The sequence below is a fragment of the Pyxicephalus adspersus genome, chromosome Z (assembly GCF_032062135.1).
Source record: "Pyxicephalus adspersus chromosome Z, UCB_Pads_2.0, whole genome shotgun sequence".
Lineage (NCBI taxonomy): Eukaryota > Metazoa > Chordata > Amphibia > Anura > Pyxicephalidae > Pyxicephalus > Pyxicephalus adspersus.
The window spans coordinates 77,652,336-77,662,506 of NC_092871.1; the positions used below are offsets into that span (position 1 = coordinate 77,652,336).

Consider the following 10,171-nt stretch of genomic DNA (forward strand, 5'->3'; position numbering starts at 1 on the left):
ACATTGCAGATTGATGAACCACCATGATGACCATTGTAGTCTCATAGAGTAGAGCACAGCAGGGGACCGCTCGATCATTCTTTCCACCTCCATAGAACAGAGCAGCAATGTGTCTACAGTGCTCATCATTTGCTGTCGTTGGATACAATCACAAAAAATTGTTTCCAGCGATAGAAATCTGACAACTATCTGATGTCTATATGGTGCTTTTGGTTACATACACGTGTAGGATTTCTGTTGCTGGAAATGATCTTTCCTGATACTTTCTAGTGACAGATGAATGAACAAGCGCTGTACAAACAGTTGTTTTATGGAGGAGGATGAGTAAGTGGCGACGCTGTGCTGTCCTCCATTGACATGCATTGATGCACTGTGGACATTCGCAGTCATTGTTCAATGATCTGCTTGGTCGTATCAATGAACAGCACTACCATACACGTCAAAGACAAGCACAACCATTGGTGGCTGCAGTAAGCATAGTAGTATCCTAAAGTTTGCACAGGGTTGATAGTGGGAAATACCTCTGATAATAAAGTTACGCCAAGGTTCAGTTGGGAGCCTCGGTCTCTTTCTGTGCAGTTCCTTTTTGTCAGCAGAGGGAATTGTTTGCTAACTAAAACATATTCAAATTAAATAAAGCCTCTTTGACAGAATGATGGCTGTTCCAGGTTACTTTACATGAACAGTGTTATTTTTATTGATGCTAGAAAAAACAGTTTATGATCACACACCTAAGACCGGACTGTCCATATTGAGACCTCAGAAACAGGATACAGTTTTAGTATTTCTTATACAGACAGCAGTAAATTTAGGGTGTGGTCTATAAAGGGAGAACATGATATTTCTGGTGTCTGCAATCTGTAGAAATGATTTGATGTTGATGCAATTATTATTCAAGGTCCTCTCTAATCTTTCAGGATCAGATACAGTCATGGATTCGTGGAAATGTCACCAACTGTCCTCGTTCAGTATTCATATTTGATGAGATGGACAAGTTGCACCAAGGCCTTATTGACACGATCAAGCCATTCCTGGACTATTATGAGCAGATTGATGGCGTCTCGTATCGTAAAGCTATCTTCATATTTCTCAGGTACCAAAGAAGGCAAATGCTACTTTATTTTTAGTTGATGGGTCAATATGTATTGCAGGACAAAAGTTAAAACATGATTATAGGTACACCCCTTTATACCACAATGCAGTTTCCTAACAGATATCCTTTAAGGTAACCATGTCACCAAAGACCTCAAATTCTGAAAATGCTGACTGCCTGTTTGACATTTTGACCTGATAAAGTCAACTAGCTTAGAAGTTAGGCTTCTAGTATTTTCAGGAACTGGCCAGCAATAGCAAATTTATGTATGTCACCCTCTGGCCATGGAGAAGGCTTTGACTCAGGACAGTCCGTCAGAACTCTTTTTCTTTGTAGCTGGTAAGCTTCTCAGGGCTCTTATTATAAATATTTATTAGGCACCATGCTTTGGGTGGATGCAAAGTCTCAATATTTTGCCTCAAAGAGAGCCTGTACATTCAAAGTAAAAAAGTGGCCACCAACTACTACATATGCACTTTACTCTTGAATCCCTAATAATTACTAGAGCTTGTGCTGTCCAAGGAGAAGGTGATAGCTTGCTTATCTGCTGGTAAATATTAAGCAATGCTTTTCACAAGATTTTCTCTACTAGCCTGCCTAATTTTTGGCATTTCAGTCCACCCATGTTCTTTATTTGGTGGGGATCTCCGTGCATTAAACCACTATGGAATATAAAATATAATTATATATATTAATATATTTTTATATATATATATATATATATATATATATATATTCTTTTAAGTGGTTATTATTAAACAAAATAGGCAGCACTGTACATTGTGGGGTTGGAAATGACAGACACATACAAACAATGACAAGTAGGAAAAGACCCTGCTCAAAGGAGCTTACAATCTAAGAGGTGGGAAAAAGTTGAGTTCTGTGCTGTATACTTTTTGTGACTGTACTGTGTGCTGTAGATTCTTTTTGTTTTGTCTAAGAATGATGAAAATGCTGTTACAAAATTTCTGTAAGGCTGTCATATAAGTTGTCTTGCTTTGCTTAGCAATGCCGGAGGTGATGTTATCAATAGAGTGGTACTGGGATCTGGAAAGAAAAGAGAGGATCTTGAGCTGCAAGATCTGGAGTCTGTGCTGTCTGTCGAGTTATTCAACAACAAAGACAGTAAGTGTTGCTGAGGATAAACAAGTAGAAATGAATTAGATCAATGCATATTGGTGTCCAGATTCCTGGAATTTGTTGTACTCTGTGCTTGATGCTGCCAGTAAACACATAGATAAATAATATCAAGCTAAGACTGTTTCCAGGTGGTGTGATGGAAGTAAATGTGATATTCCATAAAGATGTGCAAACATGCAAATATACAGGGACAGCACGAGATATATCTCACTGAAAGGCAACAAATGTGTTGGATGTGAAAACAACTTTATACAGTAAAAAAAAAGACAATTGTTTATTTTACTACTGCCTTTATTGAACTTTAGGCTTCACCCACAAAAAGTAATGCTGCACCAATTCATCTCATCTGTACCCAGTAAGAAAGTCCATACTGTCCGATTAGAGGGCTGTTTTTGGGGGGTTACTAAAAATCTGGACCACAATACAGACACTTGCATACAGCTTCTTCCCACCCAGCTTAAAAAAATTCTGGGGCGGAGTAATACTGCATATCTTAGGACCTTTTGAAAAGTAATCAATCTTTCCAAGAGAATATTTATCCAAAGGGAGCCTCAGGCTTCAGGCAAAGAAGCCATGATGCATAATCCCCTAGCAAAACGAAGACTAGTTACATTTAAAGTGACCATTTTACATGGCAACATTATTCTTTACTATGGGTGTATGACTGCAGTTCCTACTTTATAGACTACTTTAATGTCTGAATGGCGAAGATTCTCAGCTACAGGTAGTTTTATTATTTATTTATTAGTACTGACCTGGTGGTTATGGCTTATGCCCAATGCTTCACCCCAGTTCTTGCTTTCATACTTGCAGCAGCTTCCCCCAAATATCAGGCTTTTCTAATTGGGCAGTTCTTCATCATTCTTTCTTGTGCCAAATGTTGCAAGCCCTCTCCCTTCTTCCCTAAGTTCCAGTTCGTTAGGTAGGCTGCCCATCATACCGATTTGCCTATAGGAATATGTGGAAATAGGGTTTAGTATCAAGCTGCATAATTTCATGAAATTCTTGATTGGACTGCTTAGCATTTGCAGAATGGAAGATGCTGAAGGTATGTACACATCTGGGTATCGATGTTTCATGCCAGTAAGACACGTTCAACATTTTTAAAGTGACAGATTCTCTATGTAAAACATTATATCAGAGTGAATATTGTTAACCAGATACCAGCTTTCATTCCATGTTCTTATCCCTAGGTGGCTTTTGGCACAGCAGCCTGATTGACAAGAATTTGATTGACTTCTACGTCCCTTTTCTACCGCTGGAGTTCAGACATGTCAAGCAGTGCGTCATGGCAGAGTTAAGACATCGAGGGCTTCCAGAGGATGAACAATTGGCGTTACGTGTAGCCCAAGAAATGACTTATTTTCCCAAGGATAGTCGTATATTCTCAGATAAAGGCTGTAAAACTGTCACAACTAAACTCGACCTTCATCTGTAGTGGTTGTTGTCTGATTTAGCCAGCTGCAGGTCAGCGAAAGCACCATCATCTTCACTTTATCTATATCAGGGTGCCTAGATGTGGGTCTTTGATAAGTGACTGCTGCATGTTCAGCCACATTACTCAGGAACTTCCTAGCCGTACTCCTCTGGCATTACCATTATGCCGGTGAAGTATCCTCTAACCACTTATGGTGGGATCAGCCTTTATCATGACCCGTGCTTTACACTTGAGGAGTAATTTCTGTACCAGACAGATTCGGACATTTAGGTTTGTATCTGATGGCTGTTAAGGGTTACCTTGCTTTCAGTTTCTAAAGGTATATAATTATAAAAGCAACCATTGCTGACCTCAAACAAGCTTGGGGATAAAAAAAAAAACAAAAAATAAAAAAACGCTTGTTCCAGGTCAGTGGAGTGAAGTGAGGATTAGGATGGCAGCTTCTGAACTATTCATGTTTACAAATGAACTTGTAATAACGGCTCACAGTAATGTTTTTGTTTTCATGATTGCACAAAAAGAACCACTCTTGAATGGGCTTATGCAAAAATGTTTTCATTTGTCAATTGTTTTGTCTTGACATCCTGATTTATATTGAGGGATAGCTTTGAAATAAGTGGAGAAAGGCCCCCTAATGTCTGACAATTACTGCATTATCCTGATACCACATGCTGTCTTTCAGCTCCATAGTAAACCCAACAGTGTTTAAAAAAACACTATAGTAACTTTTTAATGGTTTCTAATTACAATGATGTTTATTGTGTTGCTGTTATGTGCACTGGGGAGATGGTATGTGCTATCACGTCAAGCATGACCTGTCATTTGCTCACAGTTTGCTCTTTAGTTATTCTAGGTTGCTGTAATGGGGATGGGATAGGGGGCAGAGTCTCCTTCTGGAAATCATCACCAGAACACCAACACCATCTTGATACGAAATCATTTTTGCTGTTCCATTATTAGTGAGATAATATCACCAACCTCCATAGGTAAGGTAAGCTTTCCCATATATACAGTAATGGACAGAATTGTGGAAAAATTTTGGAAAAGTGTTTTTGAGGTTTGATGGCTCATATCACCACTTTTTTGTGGAGTAATACCATAAAAAATAAATTATATATATATATATATATATATATACAAACATATTATAAAGGCTGAAAAAAGGTGCAATACAGCAAGTGATGATAGAATTAGGAGACTGTGCCTAAGTGACAGAACCAAGTCATCTGGGTGTATACAAAATGAGATGGCGCAATGCAACATGAAGTTGAGTGCAAGGACTGTTCGGCGCAGACTACAGGAATTTGGGCTGAATTCTAGAATTTTCCCAAAAAACATATTTATCTCTCAAGCAAAGTTTAAAAGATTAAACTGGGATAAAATTCATATTAACTGGACAGTGGAACAATGGGACAGTGTTATATGGATCTACCTGTTGGTAGTGATGGCAAATCTCAAATCTGAAAAGATTTGCATCCTGGTTGCATTAGTGGTTGAACTTGATGGACTTTTGTCTTTTTTTCAACCTGACTTACTATGTAGCCTACTTTAAAACACCCAGTGAATGTTATGATTTGGGGTTGTATGACATTGAGAGGTGTGTGCACAATGTGTGTGATTCATGGGAATATAAATGCCCAAAAATACATAAATGAAATACTTGCCTTCCGTATGTGATCATTTCTAAGATAAGGAAACATTTTTATTTCAACAGGACTCAGCTCCATGTCATGTTGCCGCTGTGTGCAAAATGTGGTTTCCAGATAATCATATTTCACTGCTGGAATGGCCTGGGAATAGCCCAGACCTTATTCTAATCGAAAATCTATGGCGCCGACTAAAGAAACTTGTTAGAAGCAGCCAGCAATAAAACCCATTTAAAGCATATCTAAACTCAACATTTTTATTTTCCATAGAAGGGTAGACAGCCCTTCTATGTAAGGTAAACATGTTTGTTTTTTTTTAAGTGCAATACGATCAAGACTTAATGGGAGCGCAGAGCCTCCCGGGATATCTATTGTCACGCATTCCGAAAGGCTCTGGCTGCTCTTTCTGCACATACCCGAGATTAGGACATTTATCCTCCTTTCCCCCCCTTCAGCAGCTACTTCACCTGGTCTCACACCTGTGCAGTGCGAGATCGGGTGACGAATAAAGAAGACAAAAGAAAAAGAGGGAAGTGAAGACCGAAGGTGACGGGGCCTGCCAAGACAGAAATTCCAGGATGACGCAGGACCGGATCATGGGACGGACCAGTGCCATTGAGGGATCGGCGGTATTAAAGGTGTGTCATTTTTTGTTTTTAGTTTAGTTCTTTATTAGAAGCAATCATTCAATCCTGGTTTCACATTATAACAGAACTAAAAAACTTGGTTCACTCCGTGGGTAGGCGTTGTAAGGCCGTAATATCTAAAAAGATTAACTAAGTAATAATTGACATAGTGGGAATTTTTATATATCCTATTTTTTCTTTGTGTTTCACTTTTTTTTTTTCATAACTGCTGTCCTAATAAAAAAAAAATCTTTCATAAAATCGCATTTCATTCTTGTTGAAATTAGCTTTCCATTAATATAGAACTTTAAATTATTCCAAATACAAGTGTTATGAGCTATCAAACCTCAAAAATACACTTTTTCAATAAGGTTTCCACAAATTTGGCTTCACTAAGCCCACCGAAACATAATCTTTTCAGCTTGCTTTAGTTCAATTTAGAAAAAAAAAGCAACTATAGTCCTCATACTTCTCATACTCCTCTTATCTTTGATGCCTTGGAACACTTATTCCCACTTGGGCAAATCACTGTAATATAACTTAAGTAGCCTGTAAAAAAAGTAAATTTTAATGTAGGACTTGTTTTGTAATTATTGATCTTACAAATAATTGTAAATAGGAATATTTCCAAAGTTAATTTTATTTTTTACAAAGGTAACGTTGTTTGTGGTCTGATTTACTGGGGGCCTGTGTCAATGAGTTTTACAAGACTAGGGGAATAATAATAAACCCACTTTAAAGCAAGATAGATGCAGGTCAGAATAAATTCTAAATGAGCTCTGGGGTGTATTGGACTGATAATATCGATACAAACCTGAAAGGAGTAAAAAATCTTCACTTTAATTATGTGAATATTTACTTAAATTATTTAGTCATGTGAAAGCAAATTCTTGTTTTATTTCATCTACGCATAATTGGGAATAATTAACAGGAACTAGCTTTAGGATATTGAAATATGCAACCAGTATGAATGAAAATCTACAACTCCTTTTTAATAACTACCCCCCTTGTAATCTCCTAGTTGATCAGCATTTAGATAAAGCACAAATTTGGTGTGCTGCAAGAAAATATTGCTAAGGATGATGATTATTGAAGGGGAAAGGAGGGGGATGATGATCTCATCCGTCTGCTGCTGATCTTTTACTGTCGAGTCAGTCTAGATGGGACACCACTGTACTCCTTAACTTGTAAGTAGTATGTGACAGAGCTGTGTAAATCTCAAGACTGCATACACAACATAAATCCTGTGAACAGGTACACAGCTGCTATATACATATCTATGTATTTAATTGCATGTCTGGAAATGATCTTTAAATGGATTCTGTCTTTGCGGCAAGTTAACAGACTGCTTTGGAAGTGTCATGGATGTAGCTTAGTGCAAATTTCAAAGAATTTTCAGTTTAAAAAGTTTTAATTTTTTTTACAGATAATTATTAAAATCTAGAAATGCCTTCTTGAAAGAAATGTGTACATTGTGTTTGCTGAACTTTTTCATCGTGATACATCCCGTGACTTTAGGACTCTCCAATTCGGGTATCCCGGGTTCTGCCTTCACTTGCTGCTTTCTGGGCATCTAAAAACCTGAATGTTTAGGAGCTTCAGCTGCAGCCTGAATAGAAACTAAAATAGTTTGAGGTCATTTTTATTAACTTTATTTTTTCATGTTCAAGCTGTGGTTTAACATTATTGGATCTATAGTTTGTTTATTGTACAATCCTTGTTTTACTGTGAAATAAATTGTTATAAAGAAAGAGATCTCTGCAGACTTTCAGAATTCTTGTCTTTGATTATTGAAGCTACAGTTAGATCCATAAATATTTGGACAGACAACTTTTTTCTAATTTTTGTTCTGTACATTACCACAATTAATTTTAAATGAAACAACTCAGATGCAGTTGAACTGCAAACTTTCAGCTTTACTTCAGTGGGTTGAACAAAAAGGTTGCATAAAAATGTGAGGAACTAAAGCCTTTTTTATACAGAATCACTTCATTTTAGGGGCTCAAAAGTAATTAGACAATTGAGTCAAAGACTTTTCATGGACTGGTGTGGGCAAATCTTTCCTTATGTCATTATCTAGTTGATTTGAGAGGGCGTGCTTGTATGTGGAAGATTTTGTTGTGAACAGACAACATGCGGACAAAGGAGCTCTCCATGCATTGCTACAATATTAGGAGTGGCAAAATCCACAGTTTGGTACATCATGAGAAACAAAGCACTGGTGAACCAGCCAGTGCCAAAGACCTGGGGGTCCACGGAAGACAACAGTGGTGGATGATCGCAGAATCATTTCCATGGTGAAGAGAAACCCCTTCACAACAGCCAACCAAGTGAACAACACTCTCCAGGAAGTAGGCGTATCGATATCCAAGTCTACCATAAAGAGAAGACTGCATGAAAGTAAATACAGAGGGTGCACTGCAAGGTGCAAGCCACTCATAAGCCTCAAGAATAGAAAGGCTAGATTGGACTTTGCTAAAAAACATCTAAAAAAGCCAGCACAGTTCTGGAAAAACATTCTTTGGAGAGATGAATCCAAGATCAACCTTTACCAGAATGATGGCAAGAAAAAAGTATGGAGAAAGCGTGGAACAGCTCATGATCCAAAGCATAGCACATCATCTGTAAAACATGGCGGAGGCAGTGTGATGGCTTGGGTGTGCATGGCTGCCATGGCACTGGGACACTAGTGTTTATCCATGATGTGACAGGACAGAAGCGGCCGAATAAATTCTGAGGTGTTCAGAGACATACTGTCTGCTCAAATCCAGCTAAATGCAGTCACATTGATTGGGAGGCGTTTCATAATACAGATGGATAATGACCCAAAACATACAGCCAAAGCAACCTAGGAGTTTATTAAAGCAAAGAAGTGCAATATTCTTGAATGGCCAAGTCAGTCACCTGATCTGAACCCAATTGAGCATGCTTTTCACTTTGTTGAAGACTAAACTTCAGACAGAAAGGGCCACAAACAAACAGCAACTGAAAGCCGCTGCAGTAAAGGACTGGCAGAGCATTAAAAAGGAGGAAACCCAGCATCTGGTGATGTCCATGAGTTCAAGACTACAGGCTGTCATGGCTTTAGTTCCTCACATTTTTATGCAATATTTTTGTTCAACCCACTAAATTAAAACTGAAAGTCTGCAGTTTACCTGCATCTGAGTTGTTTCATTTCAAGTTATTTGTGATAATGTACAGAACCAAAATTAGAAAAAAAGTTGTCTGTCCAAATCTTTATGGACCTAACTGTATTTGTGAAGGGAAAGTTTGGGGGGGGGGCGGCGCATCTCTGTATGTATATTTTGGTGCTGGTACACATTTTCATTTCCAAGTGGCAAAATACCAATTGGAACACTGATCAGTCAAGCACAAAATTGGCAGCCGATCTGCTCGTGTATCTGGCTTCAGTTGTATTTTACAGGTGAGAAACTGGAAAACATTAGCACCTACAGTTTCAACTGTTGTCGGTGTGTAAGAGCACATATTTATGTGCAGTCTTTTTTTTTTTTTGCAATTATATTTTTATTGAAAACATTTTTAAACAGGGTACAGAAAAAAGAAAAAGGGAAATACAAAACAAACATAAAAGGGGCAGCAACACTATAAGAAAGTATCAAAATATATTTCAGAATCATACAAAAGGTACACAGTGTGAATTAACTTCCACAGGAAAGTAACTAAATCTCTGACAATATAAGAACCAGTAGAAATTGAGGCAGAAGGTAGAGCACTATAAGGGAATAAATAAAGTATAATCATCTGTTACATAGATTTGCATAATACGGTCCCATGGTTCCCAAACCAGCTCAAATTTGGCCATTGTGTCTCTAATAATTGCTGTGAGATATTCCATAAGACGGATCTCATGAATCCGTGCATAGAGATTCTCCAAAGAAGGTGGAGACTTCTATCTGGAAGGCTATCAGTGTACGTGCTGCAACTAGAATATGGGCTATCAATTTACAAAATGTACCTGGGACATGTATAAAAGGTCTCCCCAGTAAATGATGCAGGAGATCCAGAGGCACCCGTACCTGAGTCACTTCTGAGATCAAATCATTAACTTGCAACCAATATGGCTGTATAAGTGGACAAAACCAGAATATGTGTTCTAGCGTACCCTGGTGTAAACTACATCGCCAACAGGTAGGGTCAACATTAGGGAACAAACGATGGAGCACCATTGGTGTGTGATACCACCGGAGGACAATTTTGTACAGATTTT

General features: G+C 38.1%; 1 protein-coding gene across 1 annotated transcript in view; it reads left to right on the forward strand.

The window, feature by feature from the left end:
* LOC140342979 (torsin-1B-like) overlaps positions 1-7,698 on the forward strand; it is a 12,067-nt gene extending 4,369 nt beyond the window's left edge. The window contains exons 3-5 of the mRNA XM_072429388.1: positions 918-1,093; positions 2,100-2,218; positions 3,427-7,698. Coding sequence (XP_072285489.1) covers positions 918-1,093; positions 2,100-2,218; positions 3,427-3,671 — 540 coding nt within the window. The 3' untranslated portion in view covers positions 3,672-7,698. The remainder of the gene's footprint in view (positions 1-917; positions 1,094-2,099; positions 2,219-3,426) is intronic.
* Positions 7,699-10,171: the final 2,473 nt, after the last annotated feature.